Source organism: Homarus americanus, unplaced genomic scaffold (assembly GCF_018991925.1).
Source record: "Homarus americanus isolate GMGI-L3 unplaced genomic scaffold, GMGI_Hamer_2.0 scaffold54679, whole genome shotgun sequence".
In the NCBI taxonomy this organism is placed as follows: Eukaryota; Metazoa; Arthropoda; class Malacostraca; order Decapoda; family Nephropidae; genus Homarus; species Homarus americanus.
In genome coordinates this window covers 2,248,345-2,264,433 of record NW_024722701.1, presented here as the reverse complement: position 1 = coordinate 2,264,433, position 16,089 = coordinate 2,248,345, and the positions used below count along the sequence as shown (strand labels likewise).

Here is a 16,089-nt window from a genome sequence, read left to right as displayed (position 1 = left end):
AAATCGTCATTACAGTACTTGTTACATGACCCAAACAAACAAACAAACAGTTTTAATGTCTGTGGCAGACTAATAATATATTTTTTAGTTAATTAATATATTTTTAACCATAGTAAGAGTTGTGTGGGTGTAGGGTACGGTGTGGAGAGACACCGGGCAGTCACATAACTAGAGGTCTCGTGAGGTGAGGTGACGTCAGGTCAGGTGGCAACAGAGTTTCCCTTTGATCTTCTTGTGTCCATTAGCACCTTGACCACCCACTTCACCTAGCCTGATTGTCCAGCCATAATTTTGAGAATCAGTTATTGATTAATCTCAAAAGAAAGATTTGCCAATGGAGACGGTTGTGCCATCTTTTATTTTTATCTGTAGTTAACTAGTGGATTTATTTTAATATTTGAGACAATTAATAATTTTGTTCTTACTTTTTACTTTCAGTACTTGAGTACAGTACTTATGAATGATACAGTTTTTTACTTCTACTCAAGTACATTGAACTTTGGAAACTTTTACTTCCACTTGGGTAACATTTTGCCACTGCAACAATACTTGCTTCCTTTACCCCTTTCCTTCATACTGTACTGTACTAAAAACCACATCCAACAAAGAGAAATAAATCATGACTATGAATGTATTACGAGCAAGAGCTGGAGTTCTTTTATCATTGCAAAAGTTCAAGTTGTAAGAATTCTTTTGTGCTGCTCTGTTTCCATTGTTATAAATGTGTAAATGATAAAGATAAATAATTTAATGTTTAGCTGTAATTATAATAATTGAAATAATACAAATTAAAAGTGAACACACTAAATCAAGCTACACTTCAATTATAAATGATGTTAATTGACACAGGAATGATGTAAATTAAAAATACAGTCGTACAGTATACCATACATTGGAATGTTGACTCTTAAATTATAACTGTGAACACACTCCTACACTTACAAGATTTACAACATTATAGTTTATGAGATCAATAAAAGTTAAGGTCATCAACATAAAATGTAACTCAGGAAAACATTACAAGTCCCTCTGCACTTATGTGAACACATTTGATAAGGATGAATAATAATAACTTACAGTACAGAACACTGAAAAATAATTATGGAAAATTTCATTACATATGGTATACGTACAAGACAAGAGCAACAAGTAACTGATTCTGGAAACAAAAACTGTGAGGTAATAACAAGTAAAAATGTGCGTCCTACTTATGTGAGAATCATTCTGATGAGTGTCAGACGTAAGTGATCCAGTCAACTTTGTACAATATGGTAAAATTTGTTACTTTTTACATCTTTTAATGTCATTTAAAAGTCATAAATTTTGATAATTCGAAACTTAAAGTTGTGATCATTGAAAATTATCTTTAAATACAGTATCTTTAGATTCAAGAGATAATAAGCTACCACTAGAAATAAATGAACAAATATATATAAATATATATTACAGTATTGTACACTAGTAATACCACTGTGATAATTACTCTTCTAACATTTCGAAAAAGAAAATATAGTACATACAATTACAATGAAACTGGATTGGTATTATAATACATGAAAAGAGAAGCATTAATTTCCGTCAAAGGCAATCGTTATTAGTGCTTACAAGCAATTACAAATGCATCTACTATTGTTGGTCTTTCCCTATACATATAATCTAAAACTATTACAATTACTGTTCACTTAAAAGCTTAAATACAGTATATCATTTTAACCCAACGCTCAAACACGCAGGTAATGTAATATAATTTATTAAGCAAAGAGCTGTACTTGTTTTCTCCCCATCCAGCAGCCAAGTGCATACTGTACTGTACTGTGCTAATTCTCTACATCTCCTCTCATTTTATAAAAAAATGCACCACTTGAAGAATCCACCTCATGATAACAGTGTGTTGAAGATTTGTTTACTTATTGTTTAGCTTGTCATTTTATGTGGAGGAGAGAGAAGCAGGAAGTATTGGGGGAAAGAAAGAGGAAGAAAAGATTGGGAGAAAGGAAATATGGAAGAAGAGGAAACTAGAAGAGAACTGACAAAAGATAGAATGGTGAGCAAGAGTAATACTTGAGTAAACTTATGGGAGTTGAAATACTACAGACCAAAGGTATGCTTGAAGGATAGGGGGGAAGGGGGTGCTGTGTGATGGTGGAATCTAGACACATGTGAAATGTATATTAGATTCTTTTGAAGCCACTATACTATATGTCAAGATAAAGAACTGTGATGTACGGTATAGTGTTTCTGAGCATGGTTAGTATTTTGACACTGTATTGTAGTGCATTATAATCTGTACTGCACAGTTAGTTAGGAAGAGTGATATGTGACAGAAAAAGATTTATTAATTTGGTTAGGCAATATATTTCTCACTCCCAAGATCTTGCAGTGAGTGAAGGTAGCAGGAAAGTGAGGAACTACTGTAGTATAACACAAATCCTGTTTTATAGTAAAATAAAAACATGTATTTGACCAAAAAAAATTCCATACTTCCTTAAATGCAAACAAGGCTTTGGGTGGGATGTGCAGTACACAACATTATTATGAGCCTCACTTATTGTACTGTTAAAATAGATTATCATGAAAAAACCTAAAGAATATAACAAAAGTTTTACATGTGAACCAAATACGGACACTGAACTCTTGTCTGATACAGTGTTTACAAGTCCATATTTTATTTGAATATACAGTACAGTAGTTGTCTTCACACACTCTCCTAGTACAGTAGTTGTCTTCACACACTCTCCTAGTACAGTAGTTGTCTTCACACACTCTCCTAGTACAGTAGTTGTCTTCACACACTCTCCTAGTACAGTAGTTGTCTTCACCACACACTCTCCTAGTACAGTAGTTGTCTTCACACACTCTCCTAGTACAGTAGTTGTCTTCACACACTCTCCTAGTACAGTAGTTGTCTTCACACACTCTCCTAGTACAGTAGTTGTCTTCACACACCTCACACTCTCCTACAGCAGTTGTCTCACACATCTCCCACAAGTTCTCACACACTCCTGGCACAGCAGGCACACACACCTCCTAGCACAGTAGTTGTCTCACACACCTCCAGTAGCAGTGAAAACAGTGTTCCACACTCACCTAGTACATTGTAGCACAGCAGTTGTCTTCACACACTCTCCTAGTACAGTAGTTGTCTTCACACACTCTCCTAGTACAGTAGTTGTCTTCACACACTCTCCTAGTACAGTAGTTGTCTTCACACACTCTCCTAGTACAGTAGTTGTCTTCACACACTCTCCTAGTACAGTAGTTGTCTTCACACACTCTCCTAGTACAGTAGTTGTCTTCACACACTCTCCTAGTACAGTAGTTGTCTTCACACACTCTCCTGTTATCACAACCAACGTTGCCTCCCAAAAGAAAAAGTTTCACACACAAACATTTAGAAAATCATAAAAATAGCATCAAATTCTGTACAATGTAAATGAAAAGTGTGCAAATAATTTCCATCTATATTAGACAACTGACCACTTGGGATTTCCACTCTCATGACAGTAAAACAATTATTGTATGTAATGACCATAATGATTCTGTATGTTGCGGTAGACCGAGTTACTCAGAGACTGCTGTACTGTACCAGCACCTCTATGTATCTTACAGGTTCCAGTTGACACCGAGTGATTTGAATTTGTCTTACCTGTCTTAAAATATATATATATATTAGGTTAGGTTAAACACGACCTCAACAGTCTGCAGAGTTTTAGTGGTTGGAAATATTACACAAATGTGACACAATTTCAAGGTATATTATAAGGTTATTTCAACGTATTGGATCAATTCAATATTTGAGACTTACTAACTGATGGACCCACAGCCCCATGATATTGAATAAGTAAAGGTTCAGTGTAGCGAGATCATTAAGTTGGATTAGTGAACAAATTATATCATTCTCTTATGTACCATACTCTTGTGTTAAGCAACATAAAAATATATAAATATTAACTACAGTACAGTACAGTACAGTACTACTAAACTATAAATATTTCCTCAGTCACTATCGCTCAAGCAAGTGGTACTGTACTGTACAACTGCTCCTGGAAGCACTGGGCTGGATGAACCATTAAATGTATTATCTATAGAACAGTACAGTAAACTCTTGCTATTCGTGGTAACCAGATGGTGGCTAGCTAATGAGCCTGCTCGCAGCACAACGAGTCACCCCCAAACACCTGCAGTGTTTCCTTTCCCTTTGTTTGCACTCAATCATTGCCTGCAACACAGCATCTTTTGTATGGTTCTGAAAAGTTTGGTGTTTCTGTGTGAAATGGCCCCTAAAAGACTGCCTAATGTCAGTGTCAGTGGAGTGAAATGTGTAGAGACCTCGAAGCCAAGAGAAAAAACTACCAATCACGATGTTTTTCAAGAAAAAGCCAACTGCTCGTCCAGCTGATTCATCTCCATCATTTACTCGGTCAGCTGCTGCAGCCACTCCACCACCCACCAATGCATCACCCTCTTCCAACAGTGATATTGATGATGTCCCTATGCTTCAGTAACCAGATTTCATCCTACTGTACAGTACACTTCATCAAGCTCCAAACTTTCACACAAAAAGGAGAATAGTATTGGTGATTAAGTTTCTCACACACACAGTATAGGTATACAGTAGTGAACTAAGGTAGTGTAAGTTGCTATTTGCACCATTCCTTGGAACCTATCCCTCACGAATAGCCAGGGTTAACTGTACATCTTTTATTATATATATATATATATATATATATATATATATATATATATATATATATATATATATATATATATATATATATATATATATATATATATATATATATATATATATATATATATACATATATATAATGTTTCATTTTACTGCTAAAGGTTAACTCCAAATGACAGTCTTTCATCAATATCAAAATACGTAAGAGCTTGAGATCTATTCTGACATGAAATTTTCAAAATAATTATGGATGTCCATATATTTAGAGCTCACTGAGTTATACTATTTACTTTATAAGAGTATTTCTGCTTCTTTATATTATAGAGTCAATCTCTACATGTTTACTAAATAGTAATATCACAACACACAATAACTACAAGCTTAAATCATCCCTTTTAAAATAATGGATCTTAGAGTAAGTCACATACATCACTTTTGGCATAAGTATTTCCTAACAACTGACCTCTACATTTCTTTAAACTGTACAATACATCTAAAACAAAATAACCTCTCCTTTTCTGTAAAGATGCGGGTAACAATATGCTGTACACTACACGTCCCCACAATTATGATACAAAAGATAAACTATATTTTAAGTCTTCAGTAAAACATAAAGAATGAGATAAGTTAGTCCTTAACACTGAGGGCAAAGCCTTTCTGTATGATAAATTAATTCATATGTACCGTACCTATGTACATGTACTGTATATGGTATATATATACACAGAGTAATGTACAGTATTACAATTGTCAGAAAAATAATATTCTTGAGTTGAACACAGACATAAATGCTAGTTCATCTAGACATCAGATCATAATTCTTGATAATTTTTGTCAAAGTATAAATCATCAACTTCTTATGGGTCCATCTCTGAGCCTTTTACTGTATAAAGACACAGCTGTACTGTACTGTACTGTACTCTATGAAGAGATAAACTACATATATACAAAATCACAAAATTTTAAATTTTTTTGCACTGTACCTAAACAGAATTAGCATTTTGTAGGAAACCAAATATAGGTAAACTTGATGAGGAAGGTACAACACTTAACTACTGCACTCACTGGTACTTCTTTAAATCTTGTATCAGTCATCACTAAACTGTACCAGTCATACCTACTGCAGCCATCACTGTATCCTTCAGCTCACAATTATCAATATGAGTAACCTTGACTGCAGGAAGTCAATATTGACAACTAAAGTACAATATGTAAAACTAGACCATTATACAGTACAGCCGACTTACATATGTAACAGGATGCTAGTGTTATCATTAGGTGATGGAACCACCAAATGCTGCTTCAATCTTTCAATAATTTTAATAAAGGAAACTGTGTCACTGTCTCTACTTAAAATTTATTATGGTCCTGAGAAAAAGAAGAAATTTAATGCTTTGAACATAATAATAATGTGATTGATGAAACACACTCACAAGAGATCTATAGTGTAGTGCAGAAGCCTCATTAACTCGCACTCATAACGGGGGACTGTCATGTTTTCAAAGTTATTAAGAGATAAAAGGATGGATTATCTAGAGCAACACCACTATCATCGCCACCAACGGTCTACAGCCATTTCCCACACTCTAAGGCAAGTGGCTTACCAGCGATGAAGGAGGGAAAATAAATCCTGGACCATAATAACAATACTGTATATATAAACCCAGTGTAATAAAGAATAACTATAATGAATGATGATGGCGAGGAACTTGAAAGCTACATATGAAAATATAAAGTGAATTGCAACAATTTATCCAACTAGAAATATGAATACAGTACCTGAGAAAATCAAGGGTTACAAAAACTCATCACTAGACTGTTAAATTTGGTAATCTACATCGAAAAACAATGTGTGATAAATGACTGCTGTACTCTTAGTTTTAGTTGTTTGTTTTTCCTACTATCACAAAGACATAATGACAATGTAACTTAATGGTGAAAAATATAAAATATGAGGTGAATATATTGGAGTGCCTACATGAACACACACCTATGAGATTTGTAGTCCTAATTAACTATACTAACATGAACTCCCCATCAAATAATTACAAGAAATATAGATGCAGTGATGTACGTAAGATGTACAAGAGCTGTTGTCTGTAATAACCACAGCATAACGCACGCACACACGCGCACACACACACACACACACACACACGACATTCACTGAAGACCATCAACTGGGCTCTAATTGTGATAATGAGAAGAGAAAATTAGTATCTGTGAGAGAGAGAAGATCTGGATCTGGGTTCTTGAAGGTTTGTCAAATAGAACCCAACGACAGTGAGAATTAACATAGGACATTACAACAGCTGTACAGTGAAACCTCCATATAACGGACTTCTCTCTCCATGTAATCCATTATATGGGGGTCTCCCATCTAACGGACTCTCGATGTAACAGACTTCCATCGCTATATAGTTCGTTATATGGAGGTTTTACATCTAATGGACCCTCTACATAACGGACTCTCCTCTGCGCGTGGCCAATTAAATAGAGGTTATACTGTATGTACGTTGCGTTAAACCTATCAGAGAAACATAAATGAGTCTTACCTACAAATTAAGTGTTCTACATAACCTGAATCTCATCACATTTTCTCACAACAATTATGCTCCCGGTGAGTCACCTCATAACAGCTCCACCTTATATAATACACCAATCCAAAATCTCTGATAAAATACTTTAATCTGATATAAATTAAATTAAATGATATTCTAAAAACTGTGAACCATGAACTTAGAGTAGTAGGATAAAGCCACACATTCTGCAGCCACAGATAAAACAATATTCAATATAACACTAATGCCCATAAGCAAGGCCAATTAACATGATAATTCTGTAATACAGTATTTGTTTTCTATCTCAAATAAATATCTCTTACATTTCTACTTCAAGGGTGTTATTCATATACAAATTTGAGAATCCTACTTGCTGATATTAGTCACTACTGTACTGTTCTGTAGTAAGTTACAGTTCAGCATTGCTGTACAGTACAAGCATAATAATATGTCACCACTTACAAAACTTATACTATGGGCAAGTGTTATAACACTGATTATAATGAACTACTTTACAACTATATTATAACAAGTGGTAAGTTCTCCCTCACGCTCCTACACACAACAAAAGATGCTATAGACCAAACACATATACAGTATGATGGTGGTCCAGCTCAAATGTAAAAGCACAGTTATTAATGTTCATTTCAAAAGGACTAAACCTGGATGATATCTGAGCTTACAGTATATATCTCTATCATGGCGGCTGGGTCTATATATTCTGTGAATGCCAACTTAACAGAAACTGAGAGACTGCCCTTCTACCAGAGCAAAGCTGGACTATACTGTATATACCATCAATAGTTTAGCTTAATAATTACACACACTTCAACACCACACCATCAACTGGACTGATCAATAACAAACGTAAGCATTCAATCAGTTTAACCAATTCTTAATTAAATATTTGCTGCTGGCTGGTGTCGTTTTCAAATTCGGAGTAAGCGTCATTAAGTTCCATAAATATGAGTTTGGCAAGAGACTCGTGTTCTGTCCCGGAGCACTGAAATAAGAAAGGGTCTGTTACTTAAGGTGATTAATCAGAGGGTTTGTGAGTGTTTATCTTTTTATCTTCTTTTTTTTCCACCTCATTCCTTCTACTTTTTTACACATGTCTTGTATCATTCTTCCTCAACCTTCTCCTTCCATCTACCTACTTCTACTGTAACATCTCTCTCCATCTACCTACTTCTACTGTAACATCTCTCTCCATCTACCTACTTGTTTTAATAGCTACAGTAAATGTTAGTACAGTACTGTAAGTTACCTTATCTGGATGGACAGCTAGACAAGCCTTGCGGTACATCTTCTTAACGTCATTCTGTTGCACCAGCTGATGCATCCCGCACTCATGCCACTTGCAACCATCCCAGATGATTGTATTGAGGGAACAGAGAAGAGCACGAATATTTTTCTTCTTGCCTTCAGTCCATTCCATTACCTGAATAAGAAAAGAGCACAAGTAATAAAATGGTAAAAGTGGAATATCCAAAATAAATGTTATTCGTACATATCAGTGCAGTGGGTCTTAAACTTTTTTTTGTCGAGTCCCATAACTAGATCCATCGGGCGTGTTCGCGACCCACGGAGTAAATAAACACGATAACAACAATAATAATGTTTTTTCTTTATTCTCTTAATATATTGTAGTATACGGGCAATAGAGCAAAACATTAAAATAGCATAACTCAAATACACTCATATAATATCCAAATATAAATGTAAGAATCAGTGCTTTTTTTTTTTTTTTTACGGGGATTAGCCCACCGGAGCACAGGTCAATGACCCACATCGGGGCCTGGGGGGCGAAAATGTAATAATAATAATAATAATAATAATAATAATAATAATAATAATAATAATAATAATACAGTAATTTATAGTAAATAAAATTTATAATATAAAGTAAAATAAAATAAAAATGACAACAATAATAATAACAACACTGTAATAATAATAATAAAGAAATACAAGGAAATACAAAAACTAAAATAAAACAATTTCAATAGTGAGAAATGCTATATGTACAGTATGTTGTGTTGTAAGAGAAACAATTGAGACCCTGCAATTGTGTGTAAATGAGGCAGAAAGACAGATTAGCAACCTGGGACTTGGTCACAATATTCGTTATGCCATATAGCATCAACACAACACGTCTGTACCCACAAGGTAAAAGTGTGAAATACAGTATTTTCTCAATTTAACGAAACAATTTGAGTCACTCACTGTTCGTCAAATCAAAATTTCCGCTAAATCGAGCTCTCGGTCAACTAGGTATACACTGGAGCACCAACCTTAGCTTTTGTCTTCTTTCAAGATATCTTCAGAGGCAACTGAATTTACAGGGATGGAATTTCAGGTCACCATTTCTTGGGTGGGGGACTAGTGGGTCTCATGAACTGAAGATGTCTTGAATAAATATGAAAGCTAAAGTATTTTTAGGGAGATTGTGATAAGTATAAGAATAAATGAGCAGAGTTGCACGATCTGTATCCCTTCAACGTTACGTTATGCAGGTACATTTAAAATACGGAGTGAAAAAGCAGAAAGGTGTGGGTGATTAGAGAGATGGTCTTAATTCCCGTTAATGGAGGTGTGACAGTAAAGTAATACGACCTTAAGCTTCTCTGGGTCCATACACTTGGCCAGCTCCACCTTCTTCATCTCTGCCATGGTACGAGGGCCAGTGTCCTTCCCACTGCTGAAGCTGAACCCTTGAGAACCAAGTAAGTCACCAAAAGCATCTTCACCAACTCTGCCCTTCGGTGTTCCCCCGGCATTTTTACCTGATGAAATATATTTTGGTTATATATACACACATAGGGGTTAACTTCCAAGGACAATAAGGTTTTAGTCACTAACAAGTCACTGTTCTAGGTAATGTGTTTTATGGAAGGTAATGTTTATATATGCTGTGGGGGCGATATTACCTAACAGCATGCAACACAGACAGGCTACGCAAAATGAACAGGGGGATCGTATCTGGCCTACGTACAATGGGTTGAACGTGATGAATTCAGTAATAACTGTTGTTTATATATAATTTGCTGATAGTGTACCAAGGTAGCAAAAGGCATCACAAGTACACTGACTCACCAGAAACATCAAAATTAACACGTCCATAATTTGGTGATTTCATCTGGTGGTGCGGTGTACCTGTTGGAGTTTTCCCAGGAATTGGTTGCTGCTGTGTCGGTGGTGGTTGTTGTTGTTGCTGTGGTGGTGGTGGTGGTTGCTGCGGCTGTGTCAGTGGTGGTTGTTGTTGCTGCGGTGCTGGTGGTTGCTGAGGTCTGGTCATTTGCTGCCAGCCACCCAACTGTGATCCCATCATACCTGTTGTAGGAAGCAGCTAGTGTCAACTATTTAAGCGTACTTTATCTATCTTGTTATTTATTATGTGTAAAACGTAAATCAATTAATGAGGTGATTCAGGAGTGATAAGTAATTCGTTATGGTGGAGCCAAAACTGATAAGGTTTACTCGCCGATTCTTTTGTACAAATGTGAACGCACCAAATATATTTTGACGTCAGGTAATCGAGAGTGATTTACTGGGTACTCTATATAGAACTCAGCAAATTACAGAAAAAGGTGAATTTAAGGGAATAATTCTCAATATAATCAACTACAATCTGAAAATTGATCTGCACCTAAATCTTACGAACACTGTCAGTATATAGAGACACCAAAGATACTCTGATATGGTCAAGCTGTTGTCAACAAACCATCACATTGTAAAAAAAAAAGAGAAAAAAAACCAGAGGTAAAGTTAAAGGAACAATATTGTAGAGGCTTGACTATACTGCACCAACCTGACATCTGAAGTTAAACCTTGATCTTATAACATTAAATATATGGTAAAAATATAGATTGATGTGGTCCAGAAAATTGGGTAAACTATCTGGCTTCACAGTTTGTGGCCATTTGATGCAAAAAATAAAATTCCTATGTTAAAATTAAGATAGAAATAAAATAAATTCCCATTAAGTTTCAATAAGAAAATTAAAATAAAATTTATCCCGTTTTCATTTACAAATCACAAGAGGTTAAGTACGTACCTCTACTACAGCTAAAAACTTAAAAAGTCCACCACATAAAGTTAAAGAGGCAAGTATTAGTGTCACCTGGTGTTTGTCCTTGCCACCCTCCAGCCATCTGAGGCCGGTGCTGTGGAGAGCCCATCACAGGAGTACTGCCACCCAAGGGCGTCCCACCAGCAGGAGTTCCTCCCATAGGTGTGGTGGGCTTGGAGCCACCCCATCCACTCAGGCCTGCCAAATTTCCTGATGAAAGAGAGAAGTTACCATTAAAAAAGTATAAAAGGATCCCACTGGCCATTAGGATCAGTGTGGAGACAACAAACTTTGGCACACTACTCTTGACTGCCCTTACTTCCCACATGGTAGAGAAGCCATTTCTAGCTGGCTGTATGACCCAATGATTGTTTGTGTCTGCTCAGCTGCCCCAACCCTGAGAAAACAATAATAAAATGTGAAACTGTGTAAAATGGGAACAAAATCACACAAACCAGGAACTAATTCCAGTTTCTGAAAGACTTACCGAGGTCAGCAAATGGATCGACAGGTTTGTTTTGTTGTTGTTGTGGTGCCGGAGAACGAGGTATAAAGCCACTACCCATGGCATTGTTCGGACTGGTCGCCACCCCCATCATCCGAGGACCCGTCATAGGACTGCCCGAAGATGAAATTGGACTCGGGCCACCCATCGCTGCCTTTAATTTGGGAAAAATACCAACCTCCATTTAATGGACATCAATCTAATGGGTATAGTCTATTATATGGACAGACCTTGATATAACGGAATAAACTCTTCCACAGTCCATTATATGGAGGTCTCACTGTACTGTATGTGGAAAAGAGATGAATAGATTAATAATGTTTATCTCAGGTACAAAACAGTAATACAGATCAAATGGTAGAGTAAACCTGTCAAGACACTCCCACCATGTCAGGGCCGATGTTTGCCCTCCCGAGACATAAGCGTGAGAGGTCCTTCACACCCACTACACTACCAACAACGTCCACTACATTACTTCAATAATCCCACTTCTATACTTTGATAAATTCTATCACATTTGGGTTTTTTACAAGACAAGTTTGCAAGGGTTGTATTATAACCTACCGGTGCCCCCAGCTGACCAAATAGGTTGTTTTTTAGCTGTGGCTGAGGTGCTGCAAATGAACCAAAGAGATCTTGTGTAGCTGCCTGACCACCTGCTGAGTGTGGGTCACCAGTTGAAGTCCCAAATGGATCAAACAAATTTTCTTGAGCGCTCGCGGTTTCTCCGGCGTTGACGGAAGAATTGGCTTTCGGTTCGCGAGTGCCACCGCCGGCAATCCCACTGAGGAGATCAAAGTTACTTGGATCTCTTTTCATGCCATCTGATCCAGCAATGTCGAGCAAGTTCATGTCGTTAGTAACTCGCTCGGCATCGGTCGCTGTTGTATTCTGGGCTGAAAAACCCCAGTTGAGTAAGTCGGCTTCTTTTGAGATGCCAACATCCGGAACTGTAGCGTCTCCTTGCTGGCAGATTGGGTCGTCTTCTTCATCTGATATAAGATCCTCAACTTCCTCACCTGTCTGAAATAAAATAAAAATAATTTTTATTGTACTGTATTTATTACCTTCATCATGTACTGTAGTATCCAGGGTTGGCAAAAACCACTGGTTTTTTTTTTTTAATTATTGTTTAAAACATTTTTTGTTCTAATGTTATGTTGGTTTTAATAAGTTTTAAGCATTTTTAGCTCTTTTCATAACTTTTTAATATGCTAATTGTAATAAACATTGATGATAATTTAACAATCATTTATACTATTTTCCATCACAAATAATCACTGTGATAAAGCTAAAATTTAAATAACACAAACTTTGATCAGTCACCCAGACTCCTTAAAGCAAATACTGTCCTAACTTTAAGTTCATCTTAAGGCACGGGAAGAACTACAGTAATGTCTCCATTAGCCGGAATCCCTCAAACCCGGAACTCTCCGATAGCCGGAATTGATATTTTCTCGGAAAATTGTTCCCAAGGCTTTGAGAGAGTCGTCTCGTTACCAGGAAATCTCTCATTCTGGCTATTAGAGGTATCACTATATTCTACTTTTACAGTTGAAAGTTTTGAAGAATTTATTGAGAGAGAGAGAGAGAGAGAGAGAGAGAGAGAGAGAGAGAGAGAGAGAGAGAGAACTTGGCTCCGCTAGACCCGTGATCTGAACACATTAGAATCAGATGTCCAGAGCCCAACCATAAACAGAATCAGTCAACAGTGGCAACTTGACTCCCTCATAGTTAACCCTTATTATTATCACCACTTTCACCAGTGTATAATAGTTTGTGTCTATGTATAACTTGAACAACCAAAGGAACATAACACATCCCTGTCTAACGCCAACAGAAAATTCATATGTTTCACTTTCATCCCCATTTATTCTCACTGTTCTCATACAATGCTTTTACTGCATTCCTTCCTCCCACCCCATACACTTTAAAACCTCCCACAATGCTTTTCTCTTCACCTTATCATATGCTTTTTCTAATCTACTATTAAAACCAAGAAAAAAGGCATAGATAAAAAAAAAAAAAAATTTAAACCACTGGTTTAAATCAGCCAACTATGGTAATGTATTAATATCTTCCTAAATTATAAATCCAAACAAATTTGGTGACTTTTAAATCATCATATTACTTTATAAATGCACACAACAAAACACAACTTTATTTCTTAAAAACAAAACTGTACCTCAGTTTGTTCTGGTTTTCCACCCCAGTTGATTGTGGCCATGAAGTCAGCTTTAGAGGCTGGGGCGGTGACCAACCCAGGTCTTGGTGCAGAATCTCGCCTCTGAGCTGCAGGTGATCCATGTGCACTCGCTGCTAAATAAAGATATCATGAATACCTCAGTTTACAGCTCTTGTACCGCCATGGACACTCGGCTAACACTCGTCCCACAACAGAGCATCCTTCATGAACTTGGGATGGAACAGAAAGCTCTAAAATGCAAACAAGAGAGAAGAGTTACCAGGGGACTATATCTTGATGAGTTACCAGGGGACTATATCTTGATGAGTTACCAGGGGACTATATCTTGCTGAGTTACCAGGGGACTATATCTTGATGAGTTACCAGGGGACTATATCTTGATGAGTTACCAGGGGACTATATCTTGCTGAGTTACCAGGGGACTATATCTTGCTGAGAGTTACCAGGGGACTATATCTTGATGAGTTACCAGGGGACTATATCTTGATGAGTTACCAGGGGACTATATCTTGCTGAGTTACCAGGGGACTATATCTTGATGAGTTACCAGGGGACTATATCTTGATGAGTTACCAGGGGACTATATCTTGCTGAGTTACCAGGGGACTATATCTTGCTGAGTTACCAGGGGACTATATCTTGCCTTACCAAAGTGGAGGGGGTAAATAATGAGGTGCGGGGAAGGAGAGAGAAGACCTGATATAAAATATGTTGTGGTGAAATAAGTAAAAGAAAGATTAACTAAGATGGTATATAGATATGAGGAGGAAACAAGAGAACAGGATGGAACAGAGAGACCACCTGGGTGGGAAAGTTGGAACAATATTAATCTTATGACTTTGGTCCAAGTGTCCCCTGGATCAACCACTGGGTCCCACATGACAAAATTTTGTGATTCCTGACAATAATAATACATTACTGTATACCGATAAAAATATCCCCCAAAAAAAAAAATAATTAACCTCTTAACCTTCATTAGTAAGTTTTCAAACCAATAATTATGGTTGACAGTTGTTGACACAGAATCATGAACATAATAAATAAAATATAACTTAAATAACAAACAATAAAACATGCAAATAAATGTGAAATATTCAGAACAGTGTGACCACGTAGGTTGTGGAGAGACGCACACATTCACAGACTGGGGATGTTTGGGCCGCAGTGAGCAAATAACAGACTCAGGCCTCGCTGTAAACAACATTAAAGTGTTAAGGAGAAGGGATGAGAGGAATAAAAAGAAGTACAGTACTGTCTTAAATAATAAGGCAGCCCCCAGGCAGACACCACAGCAAGGCATGACACCACAGTGAAGCATGACATCTATGACACCATCTATGGTGGTGGCTGGGACTTTGGGAGATAAGTCATATGATTGATTCTGAACACATTTTTGATGGAGCTGACAATAACTGAGACATATCCAAGGATACAGTATAATAAATTCACAAATCATTTAGCAACAAATTATACAATAGTAAAGTGTAGCAACTTGTCTATTACAATAGTGTGAGCCCAGACACCTCAGGGCGCAGCCACGCGAGCATCTATTTTGTGGCCAACGTGAGATGAACAAGAAAAAAAGGCCAGTGTAGTGGCCGCACCGTACCAGAGTCGGAACCCTGTGCCTCATTTAGTCTCGTCGATCCCACGTTGACGGCAGAGTGTGGCCGCGCCCTTAGACTATCACATATGGTACTTGGTTAAAGATGACTTATTTACAGAAAGATACACACCAAATTTTTCTCTTGTTTCCTCCATCTCAATAGCAGTAGAGTATGCCACCTGAGGCTTGAAAGAGGAAGCTGGTCTTGTCACCCAAGGGGGAGGCTGGGGTGGCGTACGGTCTACGTCGGACACAAAAATATTCACCGTCACGGTGAAGCGTTCTGGGTAGCGATCGGGCTCCGACACGTCGTCCAAATCTCGCCTGAAGTGAAAATTAAGTAATGAAGATATAGTATTTGAAAAAACTGATCACACAAACACTTGATATAAGTAATAACCAAACCTAAAATGTTTAATTTATTTTTTGTAGGATTTAATACTGTCTAT

At 37.0% G+C, this 16,089-nt stretch overlaps 1 protein-coding gene across 3 annotated transcripts in view; it reads right to left on the bottom strand.

Annotated features, from left to right (window-relative positions):
• Nucleotides 1-743: 743 nt before the first annotated feature.
• The window catches only part of LOC121863065 (cyclin-G-associated kinase-like), a 29,755-nt gene continuing 14,409 nt past the window's right edge, over nt 744-16,089 (bottom strand). The window contains exons 16-25 of one of the 3 annotated variants that reach the window (XM_042361551.1): nt 15,771-15,964; nt 14,014-14,147; nt 12,393-12,851; nt 11,811-11,982; nt 11,375-11,533; nt 10,348-10,584; nt 9,868-10,037; nt 8,519-8,692; nt 3,124-8,254; nt 744-2,946 (exon numbers count right to left, since the gene is read on the bottom strand). In XM_042361551.1, coding sequence (XP_042217485.1) covers nt 8,147-8,254; nt 8,519-8,692; nt 9,868-10,037; nt 10,348-10,584; nt 11,375-11,533; nt 11,811-11,982; nt 12,393-12,851; nt 14,014-14,147; nt 15,771-15,964 — 1,807 coding nt within the window. In that variant the 3' untranslated portion in view covers nt 744-2,946; nt 3,124-8,146. Of the gene's footprint in view, nt 2,947-3,123; nt 8,255-8,518; nt 8,693-9,867; nt 10,038-10,347; nt 10,585-11,374; nt 11,534-11,810; nt 11,983-12,392; nt 12,852-14,013; nt 14,148-15,770; nt 15,965-16,089 lie in introns of those variants that run through there. The other 2 variants (XM_042361553.1, XM_042361552.1) reach the window with 2 other exon arrangements.